This window comes from Apis cerana, linkage group LG15, assembly GCF_029169275.1.
Source record: "Apis cerana isolate GH-2021 linkage group LG15, AcerK_1.0, whole genome shotgun sequence".
Classification (NCBI taxonomy): Eukaryota; Metazoa; Arthropoda; class Insecta; order Hymenoptera; family Apidae; genus Apis; species Apis cerana.
In genome coordinates this window covers 2,578,280-2,593,992 of record NC_083866.1, presented here as the reverse complement: position 1 = coordinate 2,593,992, position 15,713 = coordinate 2,578,280, and the positions used below count along the sequence as shown (strand labels likewise).

The 15,713-nt window shown below is 24.5% G+C and overlaps 3 protein-coding genes across 4 annotated transcripts in view; all 3 read right to left on the bottom strand.

Annotated features, from left to right (window-relative positions):
• Positions 1–4,793, bottom strand: part of LOC107993341 (syndecan) — a 162,328-nt gene extending 157,535 nt beyond the window's left edge. The window contains exon 1 of the mRNA XM_062085449.1: positions 4,536–4,793. Within this exon, the coding sequence (XP_061941433.1) occupies positions 4,536–4,607 (72 nt within the window). The 5' untranslated portion in view covers positions 4,608–4,793. The remainder of the gene's footprint in view (positions 1–4,535) is intronic.
• A 570-nt stretch (positions 4,794–5,363) lies between these two features.
• LOC133667376 (uncharacterized) lies at positions 5,364–6,183 on the bottom strand. Its single transcript, XM_062085446.1, has 3 exons — positions 6,010–6,183; positions 5,802–5,895; positions 5,364–5,740 (listed from the first exon to the last, which is right to left on the bottom strand). The coding sequence occupies exons 1-3, from the start codon at positions 6,057–6,059 to the stop codon at positions 5,567–5,569; spliced, it is 318 nt and encodes a 105-aa protein (XP_061941430.1). The 5' UTR covers positions 6,060–6,183; the 3' UTR covers positions 5,364–5,566.
• Positions 6,184–6,338: 155 nt separating this feature from the next.
• Positions 6,339–14,635, bottom strand: LOC107996615 (uncharacterized). Of its 2 annotated transcripts, none has more exons than XM_062085444.1 (5): positions 12,243–14,635; positions 9,137–9,524; positions 8,134–8,380; positions 6,709–6,841; positions 6,339–6,570 (listed from the first exon to the last, which is right to left on the bottom strand). In XM_062085444.1, the coding sequence occupies exons 1-5, from the start codon at positions 12,528–12,530 to the stop codon at positions 6,439–6,441; spliced, it is 1,188 nt and encodes a 395-aa protein (XP_061941428.1). In that variant the 5' UTR covers positions 12,531–14,635; the 3' UTR covers positions 6,339–6,438. The 2 variants fall into 2 exon arrangements, with proteins under 2 accessions (XP_061941428.1, XP_061941429.1); XM_062085445.1 differs by having other exon boundaries at positions 8,134–8,377.
• Between the last annotated feature and the right edge of the window lie 1,078 nt (positions 14,636–15,713).

Sequence of the window (15,713 nt, the reverse complement as noted above, 5' to 3'; positions counted from 1 at the left end):
CACAAGATACAATGTATCTTAATGATATTGCATTGCTCGATTATTGATCATTGATGTTTGTTTTATGTTATATTTTACGAGGTGATTCATAGAGGTAAAAGAATTGTGGTGGATCAATGTTTTTGGATTGAAAAATTGACTAATTGCAATAATTAAAATAAGAAAATGCGATCAATGTTGGCTTGAAAAAGGATTGAAAATGGATTTATTCTTTGTCTTATTGTTTTCTTTAATAATTTAGTTTAATTTCTCCAAATCTTAATGATCATTCTAGATTTTTTTAAAGTAACAAATCAATTGAAAAAATTTAAAAATATATTTTTAATCATTTCTATGAAGTAATAAAAAAAATAATAAAAAATGTATTAATTTTTTTTTTAATTTCTCTTGAAATTTTGTTTTAACGATGAAATAAGGCTTTTTAAAAAAATCTGGAATGATATTATTAAAATTGGGAAAAGTGTTTAAATTATAAATTTATCAATATGCTTAAAAAGCAGAAATAAAATTAAAATATTATTGGATTCCATGATTATGCTTATATGATTGTACTTAGTAATATAGTCATATGATGGATGAACTTTGATATAAATAGTCTTTCTTGCACTTGAACTATAAGTCTACACTATAACTGTAAATATCCATTAGGTATAAGGGATTAAGTTTGAGTTATGATGGAGGATTAGGATATAATTGATTATGTTTGATGTAACTTGTGAAAATTGTAAGAAAAAATTATTTTTATAAGAAGTATAATAGAATTATATTTAATATAATAATAGTTATTATTATTTGATAAGAAATATTTTTCACTGTAAAATATTAATAATTTAAAAGTATATGTGCATTTAAAATTATAAATTCTATATTCATATTTATCTATCTGTTATCAATATGATTATTGCTTAGTTAAACAGATGTAATCAGTGTATAAATTATTACTATCCAAACAATTCTATTGTACTGATCAAATATTTAATATTTTTTTTCAAAAATATCTTGCATTTAAATAATTTCTATAGATAGATAGAAATAGATATATTTTTTTAATTTTATAATATTCATTGGCCATGTATATAAAATTATTATAAATAAAATTTAGAATTTAAATTTTTAAAGAAATTAAATTTTAAATTAAAATATATCTATTAAATGATTTGGTAATAGAAAAGTCAATATCTATTGTCTACTTTTATGATAATTATTAGTTACGCATTTAAAATACTTTTAAATATCCGTAAAATATGAAATTTAAATTATAAAGAAAAATATTTAAATTAATATCTTAAATTAATATTTCTTATTTTTGATTATTCTCATATTTTATTCTTCCAAATTTTTCCCAATATAAATAATAGATTGCAAATTTGGTGCAAAAAATCAATATTTTCTATTCAAGTTCCAAAACAAATTCTCGTAAAATATACTTAAATTTATTTTATTTAAAAGAACATCGATTCTCTTAAGAATTTATACGAGTACAAATTCAGCTAACACGTGGTTATTGCAAAAGTTGCAATCGCTTATAGGAAGAGAAACGAGCCAGTCAGTGTAAAGTTTACCATGAAATAACGGGTTGCTCGTGAAAATCTGATTCGTCTATGTACCAACACGGAACCATCGATGGGATTACGTTGTGGACCAAGTTCGAGTGGATCTTGTCGAACACCGAGCGTACAAGTGCTACAGGTTACGGCCTTGCGAAATGGCCAACGAACGGAACTGCACAGGGGCATCGTTCTTCCGCATCCGTTTCCAACCTCCCTTCCGCTCGATTTTCTGTTTCTTTCGCGCAAAACGAACTTTTTGATCGAATAAAATGTACCAGGTTTAACGATACTTTGAATTTATTTATTTTTTCATATAATTTGGTGGAAAAACAATCGAAATTTTGTTTGTTTTTATTTAATTTCAGTATTTAAGTTCAGTAACACTAAAATTAATACATATCTAAATAATAACGAAAATAAATAGCTATGTGTAATTATATTTATCCCAATAAAGTGAAATATTAATTTTATTAAAAATATTTGTATCTTTTTAATAATTATAAATTATGAAGTTTGTCATTTTAACATGTTTGATAATTCAAATATTAATATAAAAATAGTATAATAATAATGATAAAATATGAAAATAGTTATATAGTTTTCAATTGAGATAATTTTACAAAAATTTAAATAATATTTCAATGTTAATCACTGAAATATTGATACATGAACATATTATTGTTATTATATTATCAATAGAATGTAGAAACAGTAAGTTCAATTTTATTTAACTTATTTAATCTTTTATATCAATTAAAATTTCATAATTGGAATATTTATATTTTAACTTTTGCATTTTTTAATTATTTTATAAATGTATTTTATTTATCAATGTAGTTTATTTTTTTTCTCCGTGTCAAAAAAAAATTCGATTGCAGAAAATTAATATTGAAAATTAAAACTTTTATATATTTTATATCAAAAAGAATGTCGTTAAAAACGCATAATTTTATATATAACATTAAAGAATGAAAAAGTTCATGATCTTTAAGTTCAATGACCTATACTTCGATATACATTATGAGCTATTTTTATGAAAAAGTTATCTTCAATGATAATATTCACAGATTTATATAATATAATACATATAAATATTATAAATCAATTCTTGAATTAATACAAATAAAATAAATATAATTTTTTTTTATTCTTGAAACTTTCACAATAAAATAAATTTCCTAATCTATATTTAAAGTGACTACTACTTAAATTAATCTAACTACATATCATAATAAAATATCTGAATTTAATAATTATAATAATAATATATAATAATATACATCCATAATATAATATATAAATCTTTACCTTTGTATTAAATGAATTATGATATTAAACAGAAAATAAAAAGAAAACTTCCCTCCGGAGAACGACAAACAAAGCAAATGAACCGAATATACCGAGGGAAACCCATGAGATTTCAAACGTTTTGTTTGCCTTCAATATAATGTCTTTAAGTAATAATACACGTAACGATGTGTAAATAAAGGGCATTATTAATTTCTGCGAATTATATATACACATGTGTACGTAGTTCGTTCGAATGAATCACAAAAGCAAAAAGGTTGAAACTTTCGTTTTGACGACGAATGAGTGCCAACAGAGAGTTGTTTATATGCAATAATTAACTAAAATGAATTCAATTAATTTCCGCGAATCGTATTTCCTTTCTGTTATAAATCAACGCACATTCCGTCATTAATTTTTTCATTGACGTCATGTTCTTCGAACCGATTGCTATCGCTATTCATAAAAAAAAAAAGAGTTCGATACTTGGTCGATAATAAATTTTAATCGAACATACGCAGACCACTCGTACAATTTTTCGACACTTTTTCAGCCGTCGATAAATAGTGTACTTCATCGGAGGCAATTTTATTTTCATTCTCCATCACCGGCTCTATAATCACGCAAATAATAGCTGAGGGATTTTGCGAGAAATGAATAAAAAAAAATTGGCGTGCAGATCTCATGGTCTCGAATTACTCGTCAATATCAGACCAGAATATTTTTCGTCTCATGTTTTTGTGCCTCGTGCTCCGATATCTCGACCGACCGAGAGAGAGAATATAAACAACGGTCCAGTGATGGTGCGACACAGCATGGCGCGAGAAAAAAAAGCATCAGATAATGTTTGACCAGGTGTACGATCAGCGTACATAAGAATTCCTATCCTGTCGTAACATCGGCTATCAAAGCGAATCACTTCACTCCCGTAAGAATTTCGAAATAATAGATTCGCGGCACGCACTGAATAAGGATGTGTAATTTCCCGTGATTTACTATATTATATAATTATGAGGTAAAAATGGCTCATCAAGAACATCTTCTAAGAATTAATTCGGAAATGATCAACATTAATATCGAATCTTTATATTTCATTCTCGTTTCAACAATCGCATAATTTTTAACATGAGAAGAATTTAAAATCAAAATTTATTAACAACAATTGTTTTATATTTTCTTTAAAATTAAGAAATTTTTTAATAACAAAACAAACAATTGAGTAAAAAATAATTCGAAGAATATAATATGATGAAAACCATCTTGAGATCAAAATAAATACACTATCTCATCAAGAACACGCTACGATAAAACGAGTAAACAAATTCGTGTAATTGGCAATAAAGCGTAAACAACCGCGATCAAATCGCATCGTGATGCTGCTGTTTAAAATTTGGACATGTACGAAGCAAAAAATACGTGTGAGAATGCGAAGCATCAATAAATAACGTACACGATATTTCTATAAAGAAATTCCATAAGCGGAAGCATTTCGAAGAAACGCTTGACGGACAGACGGGAAAATCGGCAAAGCGTGTTCGAATACTCGCTGGAACGCGCGTTCGATGAATTCGTAGACAAAATATCATTTCAAAATAGAACTTGCTAGGCAATAACACAACATGATGGAAAAGACGATCGAACGATTGTCGAAGAAATGACAGAAGGGAGAAAGAAGCCTATAAAAGTAATCGTACTCACCTCGGTAGCGGCGTTGCATCCCGCGAGAATGACGGCCGTACTGATCAGAATCCAGTATATCCTCGGTTGCATCTTTCCTTTGTATTTGCCGGTGGGCCCGTTCACGAGCCCTCTGAATAATCACGGCGTCGACTCAAGAAAACCAAACGAAAAAAATACGCGTATGTCCTAGGCAGGAACAAACCACCAAAAAATCCACCGGAGCAACAACGCGACACACACCACACTGATCGATGAACCGCGAGACACTGAGGGCGCGTCGATCGGTCATTTCCATCCCCGAGTTTCCACCATCTTGAATGATTGTGAGCGCCACGTAGTGATCATCGTGGACATTAGTCTTAAGCAATCTTTCAATATTGTGTGAATAATTTAAACTCGTTAAAATGTTTTTTTTAATAAGAATTTAATAATTATATTTCTTAACAAAAAATTAATAAATTATGTATACAATAAGAAAATTTATTAAATATTATGATATGTAAATAAGTTCAAAATCAAAATTAAAGTGAAATTAACAAAGAAATAAAAAACTTTCTTGTTAATTTTTGTATTAAAATTTTATTTTTTAAAAAATAAAATAACAAAATAAATTATTAATGTTATATATAAAATAATTTAATTACTTTATTTTTTTAAGAAATTGAAAGAAGATTCAAAAAAAAATAATGAAGTTGAAAAAACAATGGCGGGAAATGACATAACGATATCATGGAGAGTTTCATATAATAAAAAATATGTTCTTAACTTATGTAGATTTCAAAAATCATAAAAACTTACATAAGTTTTTCATCTCAAAATAAAAATTGGAAGATAAAAACTATCGTATTTACGATTCACTTTTTAATTATAAAATGTAAAACTTTGAATTACATTGACTATACTGCTCGAGTATAAGTTTCTAATTTCAATATACAATATATTATTATATTCAATATATATATGTATATATATATATATATATATTATTAGCAATTATTAAAATATGTCTCAAACTATCAAAAAAAATAATTATAAAAAAAATATTTTTTTTATTTTTTATCACTAGCCGAAATATCTTTTTCGAGACCTTTTAAAAATCGAAGATTTTCATTAATAGTACGATTATATTCGTCAATTTTATTTTGCATCGACGTAACTTCATCTTGCATACATTTTACTTCTTCTTGCATTTTTTGTTTTAACATTTCTAATAATTCTTTATCCTGGGAAATAAATGATCATATGTCTTTATTGTTTATGATTATGTTATTTATTCAAAATTACCTGTTTGTAATAATATTCAGCTTCAAATGCAATATCATCATTTGAAGTTTTATTTTTATTAGAATCACTGTACTTTCTTGTAAAATATCTGGAACTATTCAAACCGAACAAATTGTCGAATTATTTTTAAAAAAATGACATAACCATAAAAAAAATTTTTTAAATTTAACTACAAATTGAAAATTAAATTTTTAAATATTATACTTACTTAATCTTGATTACTTCGGACGAAAATTTTCGTATACAATGTCGAAACATTGTTTTTTATAATTTTTAATATCATTAATTTTACGAAAAAGAAATCGCTCATGAAATTGAACGGAACAGAAATTTTGCGATTTTCTGTCATAGACAGTGAAACATTTGAATATAAATATAATCGAAAATATTGAAATAATCGATGTGTATTGAAATTTTTTCATTTGAAATGTATATATAAGCTTTGTTATTTATAAATACGAGAAAATAGATTGTCTATTTTATATTCAATATATATAATATATATAATATTTTTTCGATTTAAAAAAAGTACAGACATAAACATCTACTAATTATTATTAATAGTAATATAATAGTTACAAGAGCATTACATTATAAAGTATAACAATACGCTTAAAGAGTAAATACATGGATAATTTTATTTCTTATCCATATCTGTGATTCTTTTTTTATGACGGTTTATGGCTTCTTGATGACGTTTAATTTGTTCTTCATGGAAAGAAATTTCATCGTGAAGGTCTTCTTTAAGTTTTTGTAGTTGTTGCTTTTGCTAAAATCAAAAAAATTAGACTTCTAAATAAATCTCTTCCAATGATTATATCATATACTTATTGTAATATAAAAAAACAATAATAAATAAAACATCATAAGAATTTAATTAGTATTAAAAGAAAATGTAATAACTAACCAGATTATAGAAATATTGATCTTCATGAGCAGCTTCCATTTTTCCAAAAGATCCTCCAGCTTCACGAATGGAACCACCACCACCACCTCCTTTACCTGCTCCAGATCCACGTTCTCCAACCATTCTTACTTGGCTAAGATGATCAAATAATCAAACTTTAATTAGTCTCTCTCAATATTAATAGTATCAAAAAAAAACTTTGACGCAATAGTAGCAGTTAAAAATATACAAAGTATATTTATATCGTTAATACAATAAATACTTGTATATAAAACATTCATATTTACATAATAAAAAATACTTCAACTATAAATTATAAATGTTATAATTACAAAAAAAATTAGATAAAAATATATTTGAAAACCATATATATAAATCTATCTTTTCATAATGATAAAATCAATAACTATTACATAAGTACATATCATGAAATTAAAGAAAAATCTTACAAATTTATTAGAATTCATAAGAATATATTTTAATCTAAAATATGTAATATAATATTACAAGAATTGTCTCATAGAAAAATAAATGATACGAAATATACGTTACTTTTTATTATGCAAGAATTGTGCAAAAGCCGGAATCAATTTAAACTACGCAAAAAAAGAAATTTATATAGAAATATATATAATTAATTTATTAAACATTCTTATAAAATGTATTTTTTTGTACCTCAACAAAGCCATATTTCGAGAAATCGTAGTAATAACTCGTTGCATTCTAGATAGAAGAATTACAAAATATAATACTTCCGTTAGAAACCATACACTACTACAAGAAAGAGAACATTACGATGTATTACTCCATTACTAGGATGTCCGCGAGATGGCTGTTCTGATACATATTTGGCGGCAATATTAATTCAATTTTTTTTATATATAAAATTTTTATCATATTTACTACAACTTTAAATATAAAAATTAAAACAATTAATAAAAAAAAGATTTTTGAAAATATAATGTTTTCAAGAATACAAATAGTTATCGATAAATTTAAAGAATTTAAAAAAATATAATCAAAGGAGAAAAAATTTTTTATTTAATACCAGAGAAAAAAATATTTTTTAATATAATTCATATTTATTAAATTCATTTTTTGTTTATTCATTTTTCTAATAAAATCATATCCTTACAATTAAAAAATTAATGTTGACATAAATGATGTTTATATACATTTTTCACAAAAAAAATAAAAATTTCATTCTGAAAAATTACTTTAAGTAATATGCAATTAATATTATTTTTTATCTATGTAAATAATAAACTTAAAAGATATCTTAAGACAAATATGAATAATATTAAATAAATAAAAATTTAGATAAAATTTTCATTTTTTAAAATATTTTTCTACTAGAGAATAGAAATAATTAATAATTATTTTAATATTTTTATTTATTCTATAATAAAACAGTTAAAATATTACCTATAATATTCAGCAGCTTGATTCTCTACAAGCTGTCTCTTGATCTCCGAAGTTTTCAACTCGTTGATCGCAGTCTGTTTCTGCAACTCTACCTTTTCTAAAGCAATATTTAACATTCTTAGCTTCAACTCATGTTCTCTCTGAGCCATTTCGAACATCCACATTCTTCCTTGAATAGATTCATCTTGTTCATTATTAAACCTACTGTTTCTTTCCTTCATGTAAGAGGTAGATACACCATCTTCTACTAAAAAAAATAGATAAAAATTAAATGAAATTATTTCAATTCCTTTAAAATCATAAAATATTTAACATATGTTTTATTTATATGTTATTTTGTTTATTTAAAATTTCAATTTATTATTCTTTTTACCATATCAAATAATATTTTTAAAAAAAGCTATGGACTCTCTATTACGATTTTCTTTTTTCAAATTTTAAAACAATGTTCATGTTTATCTAAACTAACTAATGGAAACTAGATAGAAGGTGACTTTATATATAAAAATAAATCGAAAAGAATAATATTTTGAAGTTTCGTTTTCAAGAAAATCGAGAATTAAAAACTTATCAAATATTCATGAATTTTTTTTTTAATTCTAATAGTGAATAAATCAATTATTATTAGATTATATCAATTATTATATCATTATCATCAGATTAATCTACATATAAATGAAAATAAAAATAAATGAAAAATGTAGAATAAAATTTTATCTAATTTAAAGTTAATTTTTGAAAAAAATTTATTCTATATTCTCTATTTATTTTTACATATAAAATAATCTTCTAACAATAATACAGTAATATAATAATATTAATATAAGCAATATCCAATCGAAAATTTAATTAAAAATTGAATTTTTAAATTCAAATTTTTCAGAAACTTCAAACGAAAAAAATTTTATTCTTTTTTTTTTCGATTTATATTTACATATAGAGTCACTTCCAATTATCAAATGCTCTATAATATACATATATATATTAGAAAAATTATAGATACCATCGCAAATCATAGTATCCATAGAATTGAATCCTTGTTCAGGCAAATCTATCGGCTCCTCCTCAGAAATCCGTAATCGTTTTTTTTGCGAGACACCTGGTTTTTCCTTAAGAACTTCACTCTGACTGCTGTCCTCCTCTGTATTGTACTCGTCGCTATCCGCATCAACTTTAATTTCGTTCACCGTAGTCATTTCCGGCGTGGTGGCCGTCAGCTTGTTCAGAATTGCCTGCAAACTCGTCAAATTTTCTGGACTTCTCCGACCGTTTTCGTCTGAACGATCCTTGTCGCCGTCGTTTTTTTTTGTTTTTTCCATCAATTTCCATACCTCGATGGAAAGATCTGATGGGCGACATTTGGCCGCTTCTTCCGGCCCCAAGGTTTTCATCTAATTTGTAATCGGTACTCGTGTTATTTTTATGTAAAATATAAAATAATAAAATTTGTGATGTTTTTTTATGCGTTTCATACAGGAAAAGTAGGAGAATGTTTATATTTTTTTCTCAGATATTTGCGTGTTATAGGTTAATGTGTTTTTTAATAAGAAGTAAAGAATTTAGTATTTTCTTCTCGTATATTTTAATTTTTAATTAATTTGGATGTAGATTAAAATGATTCTTTATATATATATATATATATTTGTATGAAAATGATAAAGTTTTTGCTTTGTTTTTGTATTTTTTGAAAGTGATATATATATGATAAAATTTTAGCGAAAGATATAAGATTTTGTATTGTTCTTTATAGAATAATTTCATTTTAGCATGATGAACAGCTAAAAAATAACGTTTTTATTGATTAAATATATTAATATAAAGAAATATAAAGATATAATATAAAGAAATATTAATATTTCTTTCATATAAAAAAGGAAGATAATTTAAATAAATTTTATTTAAAAAAAAGTTCGTTATCGATTCCTATAATCTGGAAATTTGTAAAACAATATTTTTATTTTGTTATTTCAATAAATATGGTTTTAATAATTGGACATTCACGTAGGTATTAAAAATTACACGAATTAAAATATGTTAATAAATATGTATTTATAAATAATAGCGTAAAATAATAGCATCGTATGATCAAAAGTAAAATATATAATCATTAATATACACAAATACATATATATAATACATATCAAAAATAATTATTTCAAATATATATGTGTTTATGCATTTATATTTAAATAAACGTGAAATAATATTATTTGCTAAAAGTCATGTACACATTGTTTGTTTACTGTAATAAGAACATGACAGAAAAATCACAATTTTAAATAAATAAAAAAAGAAAGAGTTTGAATATTTAAAGCTACTTTAATCTTATAAGAAGATCCTATTAAAATTATATTTAAATTTAAAATCTGATTTATGGAATTTCATCAACATTAAGTAAAGATATAAAAAAATAATTTTTTTACATAAATTATTTCTTCATATAAATTATTCTAATAGAATAATAAAAATTAAAATATGATCCTATCATTATCATTATTATATCTATTATTAAAAAAAAAATCCATCTTGAAAAGATCAAAACATACAACATTTAAAACTATGGTCTGCACTTAAAAACTTCTTAATCAAAAAGAAAAGTTCTTGAAGACACGCTCATTCATTTTTCAAACATTCGATCAATCATTATTGTTTCTAAAACCGCATTTACATTAAGCAACTTTTGATCGAACATTGAATTGATCAAGTCCTTCATAGTAACATAATATTAATGATTTTTGTTTGTTCAATGAAAATAGTTCAGAATTATTTAAAAATTTAACTTTTTCACGAATTTTAATAACTTCAAAATATTTTGTTAAAATTATCATTTATATAATTTCTTTCTATATTTATTTATATATATTTAATATCATTTAATTTTAATTTCCAAGAAACTATTTTAAAAAAAAAAATTATTAAACTTAAATTTATAATTGATAATATATATTATATTCTGCTTTTTATGACAAATATATTATTACTTGTATTTGATATATTGATAAATATATTTATAACTTATGATAGACATACCAAAAATTTTAAATCGTAACATTAGATAAAAAATAAATAGAAAACAAAAAAATTTAATCAAAATTGAATCATATGAATTTCTAAATGTATGTAATAATTATAAGTTAATATAGTTTCAATCGAACTAAAAATAATTTACATTACAATGACATAAAATATAATAAATCAATAAAATCTAATCTTATATAATCTGATCTAACATTAACTTTTCTCCTTTTCTTGTTTAGATTATTATTAGGCAACATCAGAAAGAATGTATTTGTAACTTAAATTTGATATTATTTTTTTTATAAAAATATCTGAAATTAAAGTAGGAATATATATAGTAAAAAGTTTTTCAAAATCACAACTTTGATAATATAATATATTTCAAAGTCATTGAAATCAATAAGCAGATTAAATTCTTATAGCAGATGTCTCTCTTTTTACAATCGTAGCATTAAGGCGTATATTCACCAACGAACAGTTTATAAATATTGTTTGCTAGCTAGTTCGTTGCACGTTGTTTATTATTCGCAAAAGTATTCACAATGAACATAGTTTGTAAACTATTACAATTGTATCTCACGAGAACAACAATGTAAATTCAATATTGTAAAACACAGAAACAATTTACAGTTTATACGCATCTATCTTATAATGCTATGACGAATGTTAAAACTTTATTTTTTTTTTTGATGTTTGTGTAAAATTGTGTAAATAATTCATCTATTTTCGATCGATTTGATTCACGTTAGAATAGTTTATATCTAGTTATAAAAATAAACTAACCTTCAGTCAAAGCTTTTATGCCTATTTCTCACGCACTAAATAATAACACAAATACACAATATTATCGACAGATTAGAACTTAACCTTTCGTGTTTATATTTTGGATCGTTGCTTTTCCATCACATGTCATATATATATATATATATTTAAACAATACGATTCGTCGAAGATCAATTGGTGATCAACCTTGGATAAATTGTCTAATGTAAATACGGCTTTTATTTACTTTTAGTCGATCGATTTGATCGATCACAAATTGCTTAATATAAACGCTAATCGATGTAACGGAAATGCAACAATTGATTAACCTTTTCCGCAAAAGTATACATCTCCATCCTCGCCTGCGACTTCATTCTTCTCCATTGTTCTCTCATTCTGGTGATATCCCTGTCTGTGGAGAATATTCCGCGAAAGGCACGGTGAATCTGTTGCCAGGCTAACATTTTCATCGCGGACGCGGCCGCGTCGATCTTTTTGTTTTCGATTGCATTCACGTGTCCCTTAATTAACGAGAATAAGGCGTTTTTCTCCTCAGGGATCCAGTTTTGTGTCCTTTCGCGTTTTTTCAGTAGCACAGTCGTCGAATTCGAACACATTTTCGATTCTTTTTTCGTTTTAATTATTCGTTTGATTGAGATTTCTTTTTTTTTCTTTTGATGATATTATTAGTGCGATACGAATACTTTAGTAGTAATTTCGACTTAACTACACGACAAAACATGCGCACGACTGTCAACTGTTCACGACGCGATTAGATGATGTTTCTCGCGCGTTTACTTGTTTAAGCTCTGGTTTAGCACAGTCGAGTGTTTAACGTCGACACGAATACGCGTACAGCTTGATTGGAAAGTTTGCGACACTGTACATTTCTTCATCTTTTTAGAGATTTTTTAAAATGGATGATTCGAATATAATCTTAGTTTTGTTGATTGAATCGTTCGATTTGAAAATTGGAATAATATTTTCAAAAGTTAAAAAAAAATCGTTATTATTATATCAATTTTCTTTCTTTATCAAAATTAATTAAAATAATTTTTGTTAAAAATTTATTTTATTATAAATAAACAGAAAATATTTAATTATTATGATTAATTTTTTTTTAATGATTTGTAAAAGGATTTATAAAGGAAGAAAATATTTTATAATGTTTAAATATTAAATATTTTAAATTAATAATATGAAAGGAATGGCACAAGATATATTTATATATAAATTTATCTCTTGCAATTAAAATCAAAATCGAATAAAAAATCTGTAATATTAAATATTGAATGATTAATTGGTAAAAATGAGTTAAATCACGATTTATTTATGTCTCTTCTTTTGAATAAATTTGTTAAATTATTTATTAAGAGATAAAAATTCTTGTTATATATAACTTCATCAACATAATATATCATAAAAATTACAAATAATCATATATTATTAATTTCTAATCAAATTTTTTTCCTTTTAAATAAGATAAAGATATTTTATATTTATCATGATAAAATCTAATCGCAGAAATTAATTAAAAACTTATAATGTATGACTATCTACAAAATATCTATACAATGTAGAAGTTAATATTTGCAATGTTGTTACAGTTTTCAAATCTTATCTTACTTATCACTCTCGTACTTTACTAATATATCATTTTACCGACATTAATGGCCTATTTAAAACAATTATTAATTCTTAGTTTTTTAAATCAAAATAATTATAATTACAATAATTAACTCTAATATTTTTTTTATAAAAACAGAAAATTATATATCTATAATATATCTATAAGAAATGATACAACAAGTTAATGAACTATTTTTAATCTCGAACAAAATATGCGATATCTATTCTTCATCGATTCAAAAAATTTTAAAATATTTAAAAAAAAAATTCAATTTTAAATTCATTAATTCCTATTATATTCCTAAAAATCTCAAAAATTTTCGAAATTATATTTTGCGATAATAATTGACGATCTTATTAGGAATCTAACATATTTTATATATAATGATAAATTTAATAAATTAATAAGTCATATTTTTCAAATTTGCAGTAACAATTTTGAAGTTTATTCCGTTACGAAAAATTAAAATATTTTTAAAAAATATAATCTAATCATTTTCAGTCTAATTAATGTAGATAGCTGATAAATTTTTAAACTTATTTTTTTCGAAAACAAAGATCGTGAAAAAATTTTATTTTTTTTTCTTCTATTTATTTTTGCATATAAAATTATCATTTATCAATTGTATCACAATTTTTGAAACAGCTTTGTGCAGATAATTCTATAATTTTTATCCTAAAATCGATCTTATTTTTAAAATTAATGGAACAAAATATCGAAAACGAGTGTAAAGAATTTAACAAATACTCGAAATTTTTATATATAGAATCACCACGATTTTTGGAACACCCTATATATACGTAATTCTTTCTTAATTCCTAAATTCTGCCTTTAATTTTAAAGTTAGTGGAACGAAACTAACCCTTTGCAAAGGGTTAATAAATGATCGAAACTTTTCGGAAATTAAATTAAATTAAATTAAAGCCTTCCATTGAAACTTTTGCATATAATATGTAATCTACCGTTAATATACGCGTCGCGGATCAACGTTCGGTTAAATCGGAATTAAGGGTGGACTAAACGTCGGCCATTTTGACATGGCACTAGCTAGGCGCTCGATATTAACAAATCTTCGATTCCCAGCCGGGGAGAAAGAGGCAGCGAGAGAGACTGAGAAGAGGCGAAAGGGCAAGGGAAACAGGGGTGTCAGAGGGAGAGAGAGGGTGATTCAACGTTCCGCGCAACGCAAACATTGTTTCGTTTCATTTCGCGATCCGTCGTGGAATCATATTGCGCCGATTCCAATATTTCCATCGTTTTATTGCGATTGCGGACAACCTCACGCCGATTCCACGCTAAGTTATCCATCTTTCATTTTTCGTTGGAAGGATCGTTGATTCATTCGATCAATGATGATTATTAGACTGCTGGATATTGTACATATACAAAGATATGCGTAAAAAAATATTCGAAGTATAGTACGCGTTATGATATTTGAGCAATGAAGTAGAATCGAGATGAAATTGATTTAAAAAAAATGCGAATATAATTAAGGAAATTATTCTTCTTAAAATGAATATGTACGTGTATATGTGTAACGGACATGTCGGTGAATGATTTATCAAATTTTTAACAAGATAATATTATTTAAAGTAGATGTTTGTACATTTCCATATTTGAGAATAACTTAATATAATTTTTTAAAAATTAGAACTTTGTGACATAATAGATAAAATAATAATAAAACAGGAGAATAATTTAAATAATATAAATATCTGAAATAAAGTAAACTAGTAAGTAAATGTTTGACTTCACAAACAATTTATTTCATATTTATCATTCGATTGTTTATTTTGATCAAACAATGGTAATGAAAAATATTTTATGCAAATTATTGCTTTAAATGAATAAGACACTATAAAGAAGTATTAAATTTAATAACTATAATATTGAAAAGAAAATGTGGATAGATCAAAGAAAATAATATCGAACTAAAATTTAATTTAATCCTAACCTAAACTTATTTCAAACACAATTTAAATCGAACTTAAATCTATTTAATCTAAATCTAATCTGAAAATCCAAACACAATCCAAACCTAATCTAAAACTATTTAACTTATATCTATCATAAATTTGTTCCAACCTAAACCTAACCTAAATCTACTTCAAACGTTATAGGTTGCAATCTCTAAACTTGGCTCAAATCTATTCCAAACCTTTTATCAATA

Bases quoted from the DNA above. Each gene is read 5' to 3' on its own strand.
- LOC133667376 (XM_062085446.1), bottom strand. From the start codon at position 6,059: ATGTTTCGACATTGTATACGAAAATTTTCGTCCGAAGTAATCAAGATT. The intron at 5,896-6,009 runs GTAAGTATAATA...CGGTTTGAATAG, and splicing joins TCCGAAGTAATCAAGATTAA to TTCCAGATATTTTACAAGAA. The intron at 5,741-5,801 runs GTAATTTTGAAT...TTTATTTCCCAG, and splicing joins CTGAATATTATTACAAACAG to GATAAAGAATTATTAGAAAT.
- LOC107996615 (XM_062085444.1), bottom strand. From the start codon at position 12,530: ATGTGTTCGAATTCGACGACTGTGCTACTGAAAAAACGCGAAAGGACA. The intron at 6,842-8,133 runs GTAATATTTTAA...TGATCATCTTAG, and splicing joins CAAGCTGCTGAATATTATAG to CCAAGTAAGAATGGTTGGAG. The intron at 6,571-6,708 runs GTTAGTTATTAC...TTTTGATTTTAG, and splicing joins ATCAATATTTCTATAATCTG to CAAAAGCAACAACTACAAAA.